The 19280-nt window shown below is 47.9% G+C and overlaps 1 protein-coding gene across 7 annotated transcripts in view; it reads left to right on the top strand.

Annotated features, from left to right (window-relative positions):
* The window catches only part of LOC136783148 (protein groucho-like), a 148401-nt gene that overhangs the window by 77504 nt on the left and 51617 nt on the right, over nt 1-19280 (top strand). For all 7 annotated transcript variants that reach the window (XM_066743043.1, XM_066743041.1, XM_066743042.1 and 4 more), the window contains one exon: nt 15229-15326. In XM_066743043.1, coding sequence (XP_066599140.1) covers nt 15229-15326 — 98 coding nt within the window. The remainder of the gene's footprint in view (nt 1-15228; nt 15327-19280) is intronic.

The raw sequence follows: 19280 nt of genomic DNA, 5'->3' as shown, positions 1-19280 counted from the left end.
AGTTTTTGTCGTCGTCTTAGAATCTATGCTTGCTTTTTAGCAGGTCTCGCCGGGATAATCATTATGATTGGGTCGGTTGAGAGGGGTGGAAGCAAAAAATGAGAGGTGGAAGCATTACTTAAAATTATAAGGGCCTCTTTCGGTGGATGTTCTCGCGCGCTTGGCGGCGGGGAATAATGAAAGCTTCATCTGGTACAGGGTGTAATAACAGGCGTCACACCGGATGTGGCTCGGTCTGCGATTCTGTAGCACGTGGAGTGGGATTCCTCCCCAAAAAGGACCCTTCTCTCTCTCTCTCTCTCTCTCTCTCGCCCAGGGACCAATGACAATGCAACGGCTCTCCGGGGTGCTTAATCAGACTCTCTGACAATGAAACGCATGAATGGACTGCAGCATCACTCGAAATAACTTCTCATATTCCTCCTCGGCCCACCACCTACCAATTTGCCATGCAGTTTTTCTCCCCCTCGCCCCATTTCAGTCCCCTTCGCAATATATATATATATATACAAGGCCTTCGTCTCGCTCTTCTTTTTTCCTCCGAAACGCAAGAAGTATTAATTTGACTGAAATATATTGAATTTTCAGTAGGAGTTTTTTGCGAGCGGTCTGCTCGAACGGGGAAGGAAGGAAGGAAGGGAATTTTAATTGTCCCACGATGCTGGAATTCCGTAGCGATAAATCGTGCGTGCGCGCGCACTCGTGGGCCAGCATCGCGAATTGCCGAAATTGGTTGTAGCGTTGGATAGAAGTGGCGAAGGAGGGGAGGGGGGGGGGGGTGGGATGATATCTTGAGCAACGCAAGACGGGGCGCGCATCCATTACGCCGATATGCCTCTGCTAAATTTCACGCCGTACGATTTCCCATTATACACGTTTTCTTTAGCCGTCTACGCATCCGTGAGGAATATAATTGCACTTTTTTCTCATTTAACACAGTCATCGATAATTCCCTAATTGACGCGAGATTTTTTCTCTCTTTCTCCCCGTGTAAAAAAAACTTGGGAGATTTTCGAGAATATCTCCTCTCTCTCCCCGAGTTCTCTGATTCACTTATCGACGCGTTGGCCGACTACTACCACTCTCGGGGCATTCGAGGATCGGTCAATAAAAAGCAGCGGTTGCTGAAGAGAAGGAGGTGGGAGGAGGGAGAAATTTATGAGAGGACGGGGCCGAGATGGGGTGGGTAGGGGTGGTTAGGGCTCGTAAAACTCGAGATAAAAAGGTGGAATGAAGTGTCGAAGAGTCGACGACGACCAAGTCGACGAAGACGAGGACGACTGCAGGCGTAGCAGCAATAGAGTGTCCGGAGATAAGGACAGGCCAGTTGCGTAATGCGCGAATATCCTCGTCCTTTTCTCGTCCAGTCCACGGCGATAATTGCTCAATTGAGGAACTCTTATCAGAAGCCACGCTCTTTAACGACCGGCAATATTTACCCTCTCCTTTTTCTTCTTCCCCACGCCTACCTGTACACGCACACACACGCGCGCGCGCGCTGAGACGGCAAACGAAACGGGATTTCCTTTCTCATCCATTTAACCCCCTTTGTCGAATCTCCTCTATACGAGAGAGCTTTTCTCTTAATTGTTTTTTTCTCCCACTGTGCCGGATCGAAGGGTGGGGATAGAGAGAGATTTGTCTCTCACGGATACAGGTGCTGGAGGAGAGTGGGGGAAGAGGCTTTGAATGAAGCTGCTGCGAATTCCCGCCGGCCGCCGCAATAATCCTCGGCTGGCACAACAATGGCCAGAAACGAGCTCTCGAGCCAGGGGAGCGTATTACTCGAATCCTCGGGGTACCGTAAATTGGTCCGCCAGGAGGAGAGCGTGTACGTGCGTGTACGTGTGCCTTCCAAGCCCAGAATTCCACCCGCGACTCTCTCAATCCCCTTCTCCCTCTTCCACCCTTTTCTCGCCACGAGACTCTCGGCCGTACGTATACGGCTGTGTTGCTGCTTGCTCAGCCCTCGCAGAGCAGTTAGAACGCGCACGCCGCGCTATTATGCGTCCCCGCTAGCAGCTAGTTTATGCCCAATTCATTGCGCCACGTTTACAGCCGTGCGAGTCGAGTGTGTTAATGCGAGTAAATACTCCTGTTTGTTTGCCGTGTCCTAATAGCTACCTTCGCTTTTTACCTACATACATATATATGCCACGTATCCGTGTACCATCGCAACATCGAGAGACAAAAATCATTTCGTCCGAGCAAATCTGCATTCGTGGAAGAGGAGCGAAAAGTTAATGGGTGCGAATCGCCCGGATAATTGCAACTAACAGCCGTTCGATCTTGATCCACGTTTGATCGAATTTTGCCGTGGAATGTATCGAGCAAATATTTAACGGCGAGTATATCGGGAGTGAAAGATTTCTTTGAATAAAGCGATTCTTGTTTTTCTCGTCTCGTCTCTCCCTATTTGTTTATTTATTTATTCATTCCCCTTCCCCCCAAAATTCATTTCTCCGGGGAAGATCACAGGTGCCTCGTAAATGTGATATTTCTCTCTATTGGATTCCAGCTCCTATACCGCTTCCCCTTTTATCTTCGCATCGATGCGTCACATTTGCCTCTCTCGCTTATTGGCGCTGCTAGAGATAGCAATATAGGGGTGGGGGAGGTATTCTTCCTCCTCGGGAGTTCTCCGAGAGACGCTTTCTATTCCAGCGCAGCCGAGCTAGCTCCTCCGCTCTGGCTCGAGTGTTTGCTGGAACATAACCTATTGTACCGAGCCGATTGTGTTTACGTCTGCATGCGTCTCCGAGTGGAATGGAACGTCCCCTCTCTCCCCCCTCCTCTCGCTCGGTCTCTCCTTTAAATAACTCTCAAATTACCTCGGCTTCTTCGCTTCCACCCGATGCACACGCTCTCCTTCCATCCCCAGAGCCAATCCCGTGCAGCAACGACGACGACGACAACAACAACAACAACAATAATACCGCCTTTTAGCCATTGAACAATCTTTAACCTACTCTACCATGTATATATTTATTCCCTCTCCTCTCGTTCGCAACACGATCGATCATTCGTCTCGTTGCACGATCGTTACTCGCAAATTATTATAGCCGTGGAGTTTACCTTGCTGTTGTTATACGTATTATTGGAGATTTATACGAGGGAGGGGGGAGGGGGGGGGGTGGAGATATCGGTAGGATTGATCAGAGAGCGAGTCTGGGAAAAGTTGGCGCGCGCACACGCGTCTACGCGAAGCCGCTATATACGAAATATATACGGCGAGCTTTCCGCAAAGCAGCCGCGCCGCCGTGCAAATATTTGCCGGACGTTCGTCGGTACCGAGTTCTCCTCGTTTTCCTCTTCCGTCGCCATGGATACCGTCGTCCTTCCATCCACTGAAAAAAAGAAAAGGGAAGCTCTCGAGAAAAGGCCACGTCCAAATATTTGGCCCGCACCAACACACTGCTAATCAGTTTCCGCTACCACTACTACTAGTTTAACCCTCTCTCTCTCTCTCTTGCCAAACTTTCAATCGACTCTCGATGCCGATCATCCGAACCTTAATTCATTTTTTCCACTCTGCATTTCCTTGGGAATTTTACTCGTAGAGAGAGAGAGAGAGAGAGAGAGAGAGCGTATAGGGCTTTGAACGGTGAATAAACAAAAGTTTTAGGGTGATAAGGGTAGGAAAGGGTAGATAATAAAGTCGATTATTCTGACGCAAGCCGCCGCGCGGTAACTACCTAATGGGCAGGTAGTACCTGCCGGCAAATTTATCTTCGGCATTCATCTTCCCATTAGCGGTGAATAATTCCGTGGCGTTTACATGCCAATTTCCCATTCGTCCGGGACCGGATGATTGGCCCTGAGTCTTCACGGTAGCCACCCCCCGCCCCCTCCCTCCCCCGGTAATAACAACCCACCACCTGCGCTATTATATACCCCGTCGCTACAGAAATCCTCGTCGTCATGATTTCCACCAAGCAAGCACCGATCTAATCTTTACAAGCATCAACAGGGACTGTAATAAAGCATACATATATATATATATATATACATACATGGGAGTAGTTGACTAATCGCAGAAATATTGAAAATTTCCACGTGCTGTGGTCTTTTTCGTCTCCACGGAGTATTCGCGAATACACGCAAAAATGCTCTATGAATTTTCATAGCGTTTAGGTATAGGACTTTTCTCGTGGGTAATGTGTATGATGAGGGGGGATTGGTTGGCGGAAACAAGGTCGTCGGAAGGGTCTTCGGGGCGTTAAGCCGAATTAACATAAGAGCGTGTGTGCAAACAGGACTGACGGCTTTGGTCGGAGGGCCGGACACGGGGTGGGAACACGTGTCCCACACGGAGATAGTTAATTACTCGTTTGTGCTGCCGCTCCTGCCTCGAGGGTGCCAGGCCAGGCCAGGCCAGGCCAGGCCAGACCAATCCAGCCAGACAGCACCAGTCGTTCGTCGAGAAGGGAAACTCACCCCGTTGTAAACGCCCCAAAGCAGCAGCGCACCAGCAACAAAGCTCTCTCACTAATACTCCTACGGCCGTTGGATTTATCGCTTCGGCAAGACGAGTGGAGGATTCGGTTCGCCAGGGAGAGGGCAATAACGGGATAAAAACGTTATTCGTTGTAAAGTGAAAAGTTGAGTAGAGAGGATACATCCGAGATAAGGGAGAAATGGCCAGAGGAGTAAAACGCTTGTGTAGCAGTAAAAAGTCAAAAGAGAGAAAAAAATACTACATACGAGACTGTCTTGTTGTTTATCACTGACACTTGGAAAAGTGCAAAAATCGAATGACCGATGTAACGAAGCAAAGGTTTGCTTGCACCCTCTATACTGACAATATATATATATATATATATATATTATACGCACGTTTAAATCAACCTGGCGCACCCCTACCGTTGCTACTTTTATCCCTCGTTCGAGTCAAACCCTGTAACAAAAGCTTATATTTCTTCTCTCTTCTCTCCCTTTGGATAAATACACGCAGGAACGCAAATACTGGAATACTCGTCATCTTAATTACACGCGAGCATCTTCTTATCAGAGAAATGTCAATGTGATTTAAAATTTGTACGGACACGAGAGTTCGGGACCGCGTGGGGACGTGTATAGTAATAGAGAGAGAGAGAGAGAGAGAGAGAGAGAGAGAGAGAGAGAGAGGGAGAGGGAGAGAGTAGGGGTTGTACAGACTCTGTTAAATTTGCGATTGGATAGATTTGGAGAGCTCGCTCGTCCGCTCGCTCATTAGAATTTATTCGTCCGGTCTTCTAATTCGGATCCGAGCATTTATCTTAATACCGGGAACGTTTAAAATTCAACGGTCGTAGCTCGAGCGTGGCAAAAGGGCGAAAAAGGAAGATCGGAATGGAGGATCGGTGCGTGCCAGATGTTAGGACCTTTTTTTCCTTCCTCCTCCCTTTCTTCCTTCCCATTCTTTCTCTCCGCCGCTTGTCCGTGTATATATATACATATACATATATAAGGTAGTAGTGTATCCACTCGGTTCTCGCTGCCGCCGCCAATGCGGCCAGACGAGCTTCTTTTATTGGTCCTTTTCGCGAAGGGTCACGTCGTAGCGTGGCGTGGAGAGGCGCGCGAGGTGCTCCCCCCCCCCCCTCCCCGACTCACCGAAATCGACCTGGCAATAATAAAGAAGCAAAAAAAAAGTTGGAAGGAAAAAAAGCAAGAAGCCACGGCTCCGCTACATTAGCTGCAGCTTGTTCGCAGATAAAGCACCGCTTACCTCTTAAAAAACTAATAAACCCGAAACCCCAAAGTGTTCGATCTCCCCCTTTCCATTCTTCTTTTTCTCCTCCCCTCCTCCCCTTCCTGAAATCTCTACTTCTTCCGTCAACAACCACCGATTCCCCGATTCTCTATCATAATTCACGATCCTCGACTTTGATCGATTCTTGGCCCTCCAACGCGTGTAATTTTTCTCGATTCCATACATATGTAGAGAGAGAGAGAGAGAGAGAGAGAATTCTCTTTTCACGATGGACGATTGATTTTTGCGCCGTGTCTTGCGGTGACCCTGCTTGCTGAAGAGAGGAGGGACTTCCGGTGGAGCGATAAAGAGAGCAATGATAGTGCAGCAGCTGAGAGGGAAGAGGTGGAGAAAAAGAGGGAAGTAAAAGGAATGGAGGAGGTTTAGAGAGTAGTAGTAGCTACATTAGCTGCAGCTTGTTCACAGATAAAGGAAGCCACGCTCTTAAAAACGGTCGCTCGACCGGCGAGATAGCTCCGGTAATGGCTCGACATCCCGGAGACAAGAGGAACATTTTTTCCCTCCCCGCGCGCGCGCACCACCCTGGCTCCTTTCCTCCACCGCCCCGCTTTCACCACTTCTCGGGACAAAAGCGCTTGTGTATATCTCTTTACATACACGGCCGTCTCCTACGGATCAAATCACCTATTTTCACGTTAAATCGATAGGAGATCGATAGGCAAGGAGAAAATTGTTCGTGTAGAAAGTTGTTGAAATTTCTGAATCGTGCGACACGATCTACTTTGGGAAATTATACTCGCGTGATTGCTCAAGGTAGCAGTCGGTATATATATATACATATAGCGTATGTAGGTGGGTCGAGCGGTATTTGTCCAGCTCTTTTTTTCCGCCGACCGAAGCGTTGTAAATTATTGTCCCCGGCGTGACGTATTCGTGGTATCGCTGAGGGATTATTATTGGGGGCTCTTTCAGAGGGACGACGCGTCGTTCGTTCGCTCGCGTGACTGTGCAATTTACGTGCCACAAAACAGATCGTCCACGCGCCGATTATAATCGCAATTTAGATACTGACGCGGTGGACTCCCCCTTCCGTTTAGGGAAGAAAGAGGCATGGGTGGCCTGTCGGGGGTGGTTACTACCCCGTAATGACGACGGATAACAAGATTATCGCGAGAATCCAGCAGGGGTGGAAAAGGCAGGCCTGCCTGTCCCGCGTCGCTGCTCGAGAAATTTCATTTGGACGCTGCTGTCGGGTGTCGTAAAAAATAGTAGGGGCAAATATAGCGGGGAGATAGGAGGGTTCAAAGTGCTCGAGAGTTTAGGAGTGGGGACTATAGGGGTTGCTTGCTTGCCGGCTCGGTACCGGTATCGTGCCCGAGGGATCTGCTTGGGGCTGCACCATTGTCGCAAGTGTCGTCGACCCTCCCCTCCCCCTTTCTCCTTTTAGCGAGCCCCTACGCTCGGTTTGGCGATAATTGTAACATATTCACCCTTCGCAGTCTCGACCCTCCATGCACCACCTCCTCTCACACAGTCCCAGAGTATCCCCTTAAGGAGCGCCGAGCTGGAAAGGATAACGGCAATGCGGACACGAAAAGTCAAAGAGCGAGAAACACTCCCTCTTCGCCAAGGACTCACCCCCCTTCCCCTCCCCAGAAACTCTTTTTTATTCCAAAACTTGTCCCTTCTCAGCACGAGGAGATTCTAGTCTAGTGACTGTGCAATCAGTAAATAAATAGATTCTCTCCAAATTGAGAGGAATAAATAGTTGTTTGGTAATAAAAATTGTACTGTTTACATAACCGCACGGAAGGATAATTAATTTTTCACCGAGAGAGTGATCGATGGCACCAGAACGTACTCAAACTCGATTCTCGTATCGCAAGTGGGAGAGGAGTAAGTTGGCTTTAAAAGGGTGGCGAATATATATATATATATACATGTGTACAGGGTGGCTGCAGTGGTAGAATCAATCTGGCCGAAAATTCTCGTTACGGATATTACGTTTGAGGGTGCTACTCTCTCTCTCTCTCTCTCTCTCTCTCCGTGGCTGGGCAAAGGGGAAGGGGTGGTAGCAAGGGGGCAAAAACGGGGTTTTATGACTGTAACAGATTAGGTGGCCGAACTAGCAGGGTGGTTCTTGCCGCTCTTCCTATTATCGTCGGTGCTTTTGTAGTACGGAGCTTTTGTGTCGGGGTTCGACCTCTCCACGCTGAAAGTGCGCCAGATGAAAGAGATTCCTATTATCGTCGGTGCTTTTGTAGTACGGAGCTTTTGTGTCGGGGTTCGACCTCTCCACGCTGAAAGTGCGCCAGATGAAAGAGATCCAAGGGGTGAGTGGACTAGAGAAAGAGGGTAAATCAGGAGAGAGGAAGCATGGAAGCGAGTGGGAAACACAGGAAGAATAATACGCGATATGTCCGTAGGGTCGCGAGCGAGCGAACCAGAGATAGAGTGGATAATAGAAGGGCGAGTGACGAGAAGAATAAACCAACTGTAGTGGGGAATCACTGGCACTGTGGAATGCTCGTGTGTATATATATATATATATATACCGATTGAAGAAAGAGACGAGAAATGAAGGAACCAAGAGAGTGGCGAGGAATAAATAGGCAACTGACTGGAAGGAGGAATCTATAGAGTGGAATCGAACGATCGAATCGGATCGGGGAGATGGAAAATGATTGCAGGGTGTAAGGGGGAGCGAGATGAAGATAACCGACCAGAGTTTTCTGCTTCTGCCGGAGAAAGAAGCACGCAGCGAGCGAGCGAGCGACAGTTGGCCGATATTTGAGCTTCCTTTGACTCGAGCAAAGTATAGGACGTCGTCCCATCATTCGGGAAACAGCTCCCCCCCCCCCTCTCTCTCTCCCTCAACCCCTTTCAAAGCCCATCATCCCATCCTCCCTCCTCCCCCCTCGTTCCCCTTCTCACGGGCTTTTATCTCGTCTCGTGGTGCTTTTTCGCGGCGACTACTCTCTAGACGGCAAGCAAGCTGAGGTTAACGGAGGAAAACGGGCTTCGGCCAAGTAATTACCTCGTCTATCCCGGGATATCTCCTCCCCTCTCACACCCCTACCCCCTCTATACTATACCCTTTTTTTGTTCCTTCCTTCTTTCGCCCTGGCTGCTGCAACGTTTCGCCATTCTACTCTCCGAGGCACTCGTTCCCCCTTTTGTTTGCCTCCTCGATTTTTGCTCGCCTTACGCGAACCTCTCTTCCTTTTTTCGCCCGCTGCTTTGTTTCCCGGTAACGAGCCTGCCAACCCGCTGACAAGCTTAGATTAATTTCCCTGCTCCATTCAGTTTTTCCTCCACCACCGTTTCCACTATTTCTCATATTAATGGAACGGTTAGCTTCCCTCCCTCCGTTTCATCAAATTTCCTTAATGATTTCACCTCGACGAGAGTCCTGTTTAAATATTTATATATATAATCTATTTTTTGCCTCGATGATCGTCGCGCAGAAACAAGAGCTGGAATATTTTGCGCGTACACGCGGAATCCATCCATCGCTTATTGGACGTTATCCGATTTTAATGAACCGGCCAAGTGGCTAAAGAATCGCGTTATCTGATTCGCCCAACTTTCATCTCCCCCAAAGCATTCCCAGTCCATTATATAATCCCCGGGCAAACTATTCCCTTTCAGCGCAGTTGTTTTTGTCACTTCTTATCCCGTCGATCTGCCCTTTTGTGCGACTAACGAGCGTCGATCTTCCCTATCGATTCGTATCACTCTCTTTTTTTACCCCCCCCCTCGCAACACTCTCCCTCCGCTCATATACCGTCTCGTTCGCTCTACTGTTTTTCACGCCAATCTATAACGAGAGAGAATACATATATAGATTTTCATCGTTGAAGGATGTAACAGCTCCTCTTTTCCCACTCGTTCTATCCTTTTCAAAGCATCCATCCGATGTATAATGCATAATACCCTCCTTTTGCGTTAAGATTCACTTTAAAACACAATTTTGTCTCGCGCCAATGAATTAAAGAATAGCTATACTGCTGCTTTTTCATACGTTACATCCTATTAATTCAATTAGAGTCCTCTGCAAGCTTGCTAGTTGAATTATAGTGCAGCTACGCGCTTCTCGTTTCTCTCTATACATTATGCATACATATATATATATATGTGATTAGAATATTTCTTGCGTGTACAAATTGTAGGATATGCACGGGAGCAACGTGGAAGGGGAGGGATAGAGAGAGTGAGAGAGAAATATGGGAAATGGCAGTTAGCCGGGTGCACGTATACACAGAGACACGCGAGATTTCTGGTTGGTATAGGGGGGGGGGGGGGGAGATCCCCAGCGATAAGACGGCCGCGCGGCAGTTTAACCCAGCGAGCAATTAAGGCGATAGCATCGGTACTCTCACGTGAAATAACGTCACACCGTACACACAAGCGCTCCAATTCATTATATCCATCCACATATCCCCCCTGGAAAAAAAGCCGCTCGCGCGCTCCTGTCTTCTCTTTCCGTTTCACGCTTCGACTCGCATCTGTCGCTCATCCACGCACCATACACACTCCGCTACTCTATTTCATTCTTGCTTCTTCCTTCTCCCATCGGTACACTCGTTCCTTACCTCGCGTCGTCGCCTCGGCAAAAAGTCTAAAATTTTTCTCATTTCCAATGTCCCCGTACGCGAGCGAGCACACAGTCGTCTTGCATTATTCCGCGAGTGGGCAACGTGTTTGTTTAATCCCATTGACGGAGACGGACAGCAGTCCAGTTCCGCTTCGGTGCAGCCATTAGGCTCACTGCTTTTTTGCTTCTTTTCGCCAGAGCCGCCGCCGCCGCATTCACGCGTCTCTCAAAGCACAGCGGCCCGTTGTCGGCCGACAGCTGTGTACGCGCGCCGCGCCTCGCCTCGCCTCGCCTCGCCTTTCTTTTGCCACCAGGGAATCCTCCTTTAATCTCCAAGCACTTTTGTTGCTCGCGAAATATCGCGAATCTCGATGGAATTAAGGAGTTTTCTTGTTGTCGCGGCTGAAAAGAGACTCGGCTTCCGATGGTCGCTCCGGAGCGAATGCCGTTTCCTCCATTAATGCGATTTTACGCGTTCGGTATGCGCTAAATCTGCACGCCAATCCTCCGTCAAATCACCTTCGATTCAACTGTACAATCACTTGTTTATCTTGCTCTTTAGCCTCGGTTGCTGTTACAGTCTATGTACATACCGTGTGCTTCATTTTAAACGAATGTATCAGCAGAAAATAGTGTTTCGCGAAGTAATCCTTCGGGCAAATTACGGCAAAGTCACCTTGAGACTTCCAAATGGGACTCGTCCCGTAGTCTGCTTCATTTCAACTCTTGCACTTATTCTTCCCAAAGCTCTATTCTCATTTTTTCCCCCTCTGTTTCATACGCTTGTTTACGAGATGTTTCCATTTGGGAATGTGTACGCGTATAGAGGTCACGCACACTGTGTTTCAGTCAAATCCATTCCTACAAGTATATACAACTTTCAAATAGAAACGTCTCTTACAAACGACTGGATGAGACTCAAGGTGACCTTCGTGCAATCTATACGAAATGAGGTTTCAAGGATGAGTTGAAGTTACCGTCTCAGGTATCGCTCCACGAGGAAAATTTTTTCGCCAAACGTACGTGCGTTATTTTCATGAAATGTTACGGGGTCGTCGTTTGAAATGTGACGCTCTACAGGATATATATATATATATATAGGAGAACGAGAGAGGGATGGTTGCGTAGGCAGAGAGTACAATATGTGGGTCTACGAATCAAAATGCATTGCTTATGCAAATGGCAGCATTGGCCCGTGCGCGGAGGTCTCCTGGCGAATTCACAGTTCGCTTCGGGGAATATAAGGACCGTGAGAGGTTCAGGGGGTTCGGGAGCGATGCGCGCACGTGTTAGTACGTACTTGATGCAAATCTTGAAGCGCATTGTCTGCTGATATTAGGGGAGCTGTTATCGCGTTGCATCATTTCCGTGTTCGCTCGTGCTCGCGGGTTTGTCGAGCTAGAATAGTAATCCGTTTGTATTCGAACGTCGAACTAGACATCGCGTCTCTCACTGGAGTTTACTTTCAAAAGCAGCACACCACTACCGACGTATCACAGACAATACACGCTCTTGCCTACCACCACTACCATGCACCGAGACACGGGCGAACCGCCGACGGCGAGCATCGATTAGTTTCCGTCTTACATTAGCTTTGTCACTCTATTTCTCCCCCTCCTCGTGCATACGTCCATGTATATATATATATATATATATATATATAGACACTGTGCAACGGTGTATACAACAAGTCGCCTATCCAATTATTGCCAGAACCATGTCGGTATATCGATTATTAGTTGCTTTTATGCCGGATCAATTATAATTTTCATTCAATTCTCCCTATCTCTCGCTCGCTCGCTTGTACTCTTATTCCTATCTATGTGTACATATATATATATATATATACTCGCTGTAACACTGACTGGTAGAAATTCTCTATATATCTCTCCGCATCGCTCTTTTTCAACGGACAAAATACGCACACGTGTCCAGACCGGATTGGAAAAGTTGTAATTTGCGCTGGCTGCAGGATGGAAGGAGGATTGTGGTTGGAAAGGGGGATGAAAACGAGGGATGGGTTGGAACGGGGAGTGGTTAGTTGAGTCGGATGGCGACTGCGGTCGCGCCAGGTCGTCGGGTGGTTTTGGAATCCGCGCCGCGACTCGGTGGTTTTGCGGTCCATGGAAAACCGCGCACTCCCGAAGCTCTCCTCGGTCATTCTCCCACCCTCCTCCACCTTTCGGTTAAATACCATTTTCGCAACATCGCAAAAATCGCTCCTCCGTCGACCACCAAAACGACGAATCAACCATGAATTCGAAGAAGCGTTGTTTCGCAATGCGAACCGATCACCGCGCGAAGCCTTTTACTGCTCTTCTGCCTGCGAACCGACGTGACCGCCCTCGTATACTCTACTACTAGGCAAACCTCCCCGGAGTCCCTCGAAAATTGCACCGATCGCGCACATTTTCTCTCTACGCTTCTCCGATCAATCGTCATTGTCAAGCGCACCTCTAGTACGATCGAACAGATGCGGATTTTCTGCATTCTCGCCAGAGTCCACGACGAGTTAATTCGAGCATTGGCGAGTTATTGCCACTGCTTTGGATGGTGAAAAAATATAAGAGGAGGGAGGGGGGGGGGGGGAGGGATAAAAACAAGCAGACTATCGGATAATTAAATCGGCTGCGAAACGTAAAGGACACTGATTGACGTGCGCCAGCTGGCCGGGCTCTCATTATTATTCGTCGAAACGACATAATTCACGCTCCGCTTTTCGATCGAGGCTAACCACATTTCACGGTGTCGACGCAAAAATCATCTACCGTATATACATATATCCCTCCACCCCTCCTCTATTAACCCCCATTCGCTACCCTTGCCGTTGAATATTTCAAACCACGCTGAAAATGTCAAACTCTCCAATTCCCCTCCCTGCCCCACGCTCTCTACCCACCTCACGCCAAATGGACTTTGAAGCAGAATCATCCGCGAGCACAACGTTTTTTATTTTTCTGTTTTCTGTTTTTTTTTGTTTTTTTTTCTGTCCGTCGTCCGTTTAGCGAAGCGTACAGGAATGGAGCGCGCTCGTGCTTTTTAAGGGAGATGAAACAAGGGTATCGGGGGTAATTGTTTCGTCGAGGCAATTGACGTGGGTAGAATGTAATTTCAGCCGGAGATTGTCCGGCTGTTGGTGGCGAAGAGGGATACGCGCGACGACGTTTCACGAAGCTTGGGTGGGCGAAAGCCAATAAATAAATTAGATTCGCAAGCTTTGCGAAGACAAATGGGATCAGCGATTCTGCCGATCGGCATCGCCCGAGCCCTTCCTCGCCTCTCCCTTTTCGAGAACCTTCGCAGCCCTTTCGCCCTCCTCCCTCATCCTTCTCGCCCGTCCAGCATCGCTAACCGGAGAAAAAGTAGTAACCAACGCGTCTACACGTGTTAGGATTGCTAAAACCATACAAGCAACTTCCTCCGCCACGTTCGCTCGCTCGGGGGAATAAGAAGATATAGTATTATATTCTCCGTGTGTGTGCATGTCTGCGCGTGTGTATATAGATACACACGAGGCTTTCAACGGCTTCGCCACTGTTTCTCCACCGCTATAGCGCTCGCTCGCTCACTCGACTGGAAAATATCTAACAACGGATCATCTCACTGGCGAGAAAAACCGATTCTCTTTGCAATATATCTCACTAGCCTATAATATATAGCGTCTTCAATAATTTCCAACTGGACGGAGAAAGGAATATATTTACCCTGGCGATTTTTCATTCTCTCGAGAAATTTTCACCTATTAGGAATCACGATGAGCTAATAAATATATTTAATGTTTGGCAAGTTTACGTTTAATCGAAATGTTGTAATAGTTTTTGCGATGGGATTAGAGTTTCCGCTGAAACGAATCGAGTGTGTTTTGGTTTGCTTTCCGTTGCAAAGGTTGTTTACATTTTTTCGCGTTGAACGGGATTCCGACGAGAGACTCCATTGGTGCAGCGACGGTGTGGTGGGGAAAGAGGTATCGCTCGCGTGACCTTTTCAAAGTTGGTTGGAGATATTTCGAGGGAGTCGTTAGCGAGGCAGGTAGATTTTCATGGGTGAACGCGATTGGCTGTAGCGGCATATCCGTTTTGCGAGGCACGACGTGCAAAACGATCGATAACGCGCTCGTAACATTATTAACTGCTGGTATAGTGAAGGGGTTTGGGTGTATATAGCGAGAGAGGCCGGGGGATATGGTGGTGGGGTGGCAGAGAGAGAGAGAGAGGGGGGGGGGATGTGGTGAGATGGCGGAGGGAGAGGGGGGGGGGGGAGGGGGAGATGCCAGTACTACCGGTAATAATGTGGTGGCTTTTATGGTCGTGCGCGCCAGTACAGCTGCCGCCAAAGTCGGTAAGCGCGGCTTTAGCGAGGAAACCGAAGCTTGCACTTCCGCTTATTCAACACAAAAGAAGCGAGTAAGCCAGGAATCTCATTCTCTCTCGAATTCCTTTCTCATTTGCTCAACTCAATTCTCACTCTTTACCTCTTCCTGCCTCCCAATCTCTTCCTCTTCTTTTCTTCTTCCCTTTTTGCTCTTCTTATTCCTTCGCTATAGTATATAGCCTTTCTTCGAAAGCAATATGATGCACTGTGCTCGATCCGGCGCACACAAACCTTGAATAATCCCGATTTTTCTCGCCTTTCGAGTACAAACAATTGCCATTTATCATTACTGCACAGTGAAATTGTTGCTTTAAGCAACGCGTAACAACCAACTCGCTCCTGTCTAGGTATATCCATGTTTCTTCCACTTCTATTTATTTGCTTTACCGTTAATCTCTTCAACTATTTTTCCTTCAGCCTCCCAGTTTCTTTTTCCCATATATATATATATATATAGAAAGAGAGTTCTCGGCTTTTTCTTCCTTTTCTAAAATAAATTCCCAAGTAAGCGCTCTCCAGAGAGAAGTTGTTCCTTGCTAAATTGTTGTTCCTTTTTTCTCTCCAGGGCCCACCACAACCCGGACAAGCCTTCAAATTCTCAGTCGGGGAATCCTGCGACAGGATCAAGGAGGAATTCAACTTCCTACAAGCGCAATATCACAGGTAAACGCTTCAGCTGTTTTTATACTTTTCTTTTTCTTTTCTTTATACTATATATATATATATATATATATATAGTATAAATGAGAAAACTAATATCGGAAACACGTTTAATCCTTTGATTTTACTCGTTGGAAAAAAGCCATTGGTATATAACTAAAAGTATACGTCGTGATCCAGTAGATGGCGCATAAATGTCAATATTTCTTTCGTCATGTTAGAAAAACAGTACATTACAATCCGACCAATGTTATTATTTACTTTCTCTCTCTCTCTCTCCCTTTTTATGTTATACTTTACGATGTTTGTATGATTACGCGTAGCTCTCGGTGAGCCAAACAAAGGATTAAACTGTTTCTCTCGCAACTATCCAATATATACACTCGCTGCAGTACGTACGGGAAACGTATGTTTTTCTTACGAGTGTACATAAAGGATAAGAGGAAATAATAAGTACAATAACGATAGGATTAAGAAATCCCAATCGCCATTTGATCGTCGGGCCGATTAAAATATGTAATATGATATAGGAGAAGAGTTTTGATAATAGCGTTGAAGTTGGCGCGAGTGAGTGGCGTGGGAGTGGATGTGGGCAGATGATTGTTTGTCCAACCGGAAGCTATGTACACCGAAGGTATATACGTACAAGAGTCCGCGCGTTCTTCTCTCTCTCTCTCTCTCACACGCACTCGGGTCGTGTGTACACGCGTACACGTGCTAGCTACTCGTGTACCACGCGTGTTGAAGCTCCCACTCGAAACTACCTTCCGCCAACTTCACGCAGATTGATGGATTTATTTCTCCCATCGCCTATTCCCAGCCTCCCCCCCCCCCCTCCATCTCCCACTATCACCGCTTCCTACGAACGAGAACACAAAAAACTCGCACCGTGCGATCGTTGGCAAATTTCGATAATAGTCGTGGTCCCTCTGTACACGGCCAAAGAGAGGTGGGGTAGGGGGAAGAAAAAAGGGGAACGATAGAAAAGAGAGATTGCGTTGCTCGTAATATAATTTATCGTAAATATAGTTAATGCCGTAGAAGAATGGCTCGTTAAGCGTTATCGAGAGGGATCTTCCCGGGGTAATTTATGATATCGGTGTTGGCGCGGAGCGCGCGCGTTGAAATATTCCGCATAGCTGCGATTAAAGGCGAAAACAAAGTTACGTGCAGCCGCCGCCGCGCCTCGGGCCCGTCGTTGTTGCACCGCTGCCACCTTCAGATAGTATCTGGCACGCGAGAGAAGAAATTTCTCGGTGGTCGGTGCGCGCCGTGCACTCTATACTCGCACGCTGTGTTGTGCGTGTATAGTGGCAACGACGACGGCGACGGCGGCCGCAAAAGGCACCCTTCTCTCTCTCTCTCTCGCAGAGCTCTATAGCTGCAGACTTTTCCCAGCTGTGGGCTGCATGGTTTTCCCGCTCTCGCGCATCGATTCGTATCGCCACTCGCCACGTTAATTTATGTGCCGGCGCTTTAACGTGTTAATTCGCCGAGTCACGTGCCGCACGATTTCCACCCCGGCCCCGACGGAACTTAAATTACTCTTTCGTGCCTCGGGACCCCCCAGCTCGCGCCATATCCCTCCACCCCCCCCCCCCCCCCACCCTACTCGGAGGCCCGCAATCGAGCACACGCGAAATTCCGCGATGCCCTTCGCCCTGTGTGCAGTGTACACGCCGCGCTCTCCTTCTTTTTCGATTAGGGGAAATTTCGTTGCAGATCCACTAGGCGCAGCCGCACAGTCTACGATTCAGCGATTAATCTTATCAACTCGAGCGCTGATTCCGCGCGCAAAGTTTCTTCTTTATGGCGATTAAGCGAAAATTTCCCCTCCCCGGACTCTCCGCTCCGCCGCGGTTTCTCGCAAAAAGTTGCATCGACGGCGCAACGCGTAACGAGGTACTTTTTTACGAGTTGCTCCTCATCCCTCCATCTCCCCCCTCGCCATGTACCACACCGAACGCCAAAGCCAGTCCCCCGATCGCGCAGACAGTATGAAAATCCACGGCAAATACGCGCTAAACGACTGGGAAATCGAAGGCGAAGCGTATTGAAAAAAAAAAAAAATAAATAAAAAACAAACGCACAGGGAAAAATTCACTCTCACTCACACGAACGCTGTAATTCCCCGGTGAAAATTACATGGAACGAAAGAGTCTCTGTACTCCCTCCCTCGCGATTGCAGGACCAATGAAAATTAATGACGCGCACCGGAGTTTTAGCGATCGAACTAGCTGAAAAAATAAACCCTCCTGCCTCCTGCACATGTATATCTATATATACATATCACGACTAACCGAACATTTGTCCGTATCACTCGCTAATGCGAACGAAACCATCCTGGGGAAAAATGTAGCCGAAGAGCTCGACCGGAAATGTTGACGTTGGAAAAAATTTGCGGTTCGACAAATATTTTACCCCCCTCCGCCTATCACACTTTTCTCCGTTTCGTTTTTTTTTTCTTTTCGTCCACGCTAAACACCTGTTCCGCTCCCGTACGGTGAATCCATCCGGCATAATGCAGCGATTTTCATGTACGATTGGAACGTATCGCGCGTTCGACTGGCTTTTATTTTTATAAGCGCAGCGATGCAACGCTGCGCCCGGTTTACATATATTATTCCAGCTCGAACGAGCGCGAGGAGAAAATTGTTGGTGCGTTAAAGAATTGCGATACGGTTATGCACATATAGTTATATATATACTCGTGTCGCGTTTTATCTCGGATAAATTGAGAGGAATCTTGAAAATAGAAAGGCAGTCGGCGCGGGCTTTTATTTAATGATCGAGTTTCTAGACAGTCCGAGTGACGTAAGTTGTAGTTAGCCGGCAGCGTGGATGCATTAATCTTTGGCGAGAAGAGTCGAGCGAGCTATATAGCTAGAGTGTATATATATAGTAATGAATGAACGGGCGCGAAGGTAGGAGGAGCAGGAGAGGGGTGGGGGATTTCTGTGAGAAAAATTAGCCGATCGCGCGCTATAAGCAAATTGATGACTGCGGGAGAGTGAGAAGTTGGCCGGTTTAGCGTCTCTCTTAATGCATCGCGGCACACGTCAGCGCATGATTAATCGCTGCAACTGTAACTGCAAGTGCGCCCTCCCCCTCCCTCTCTCTCTCTCTCTCTCTCTCACTCCATGCACCAGCTCTCTCGTGCTATCAACTAAACGATCTGCTTATTGCCTGCCAACTAATTTATCGCGAGTGGATCGGATTCCCTGCCAGAGTTTTCCACGCCTTTTATATATACTTTATCCACCACGCGCAGACCTTCTTCGTCCCACACATCTCTCCGTTTATTTTTATCTCTCTAAACGTACGTCTCGTCGTCCATCTCCCCGCGAGCCACGCAATAAATACGCGATAAGATTTATAAATGTATCCCGTCGCTCCCCCCCCCCTCTCTCTATCTCGGCGTCCAATAAAACTGCGTCAAACTCGCTCGATCAAATGGCGAAATCATTTGTCCCGTCCATGAAATAATAATAATCGATTTCACCTCGTTGCTCGTAATAATTTGCACCCAGTCTTCCTAGTTAATTAAAGTTGTCTCTTTTTTTTATTCCTCCCGGTTTTATTGTTTTTCATCATCGTCGACGATTAACCGTAATTCCGTTGGAGTTCATTTTAACGCGACTTAATGGTCCCGTCAGACTTTTTTCCCCTCTTTTTATCGTAATTAATTCCCGAGCTCGAGGTGAGGTTTGGTTTTTAAGGTGTATTAAGTGCAGTGCGCCCCGTTCGTTGGTTACATAATTGTTTTATGCAAATCAGTCGAGCGTTTAAATCTCTCTCTCGTCGGATCCATATAAGGGGGGGGGGGGGGGTGCTTGGTTAAATTTATATTAGTCGTGTCGAGCGAGTTCGCTACACATTCTTATATACCGGAGGAGGAATTAGCGGATCCTTGGAGCGGAACGCGATTGATCGATCAATTTCGTTGACTTTTAAATT

The sequence above is a fragment of the Prorops nasuta genome, unplaced genomic scaffold (genome assembly GCF_024137725.1).
Source record: "Prorops nasuta isolate Cenicafe-Biocafe unplaced genomic scaffold, Cenicafe_Pnas_1.2 PNAS00032, whole genome shotgun sequence".
Classification (NCBI taxonomy): Eukaryota; Metazoa; Arthropoda; class Insecta; order Hymenoptera; family Bethylidae; genus Prorops; species Prorops nasuta.
Note: the sequence above shows the minus strand (reverse complement) of the source record. Positions and strands in the feature narration are given on the sequence as shown.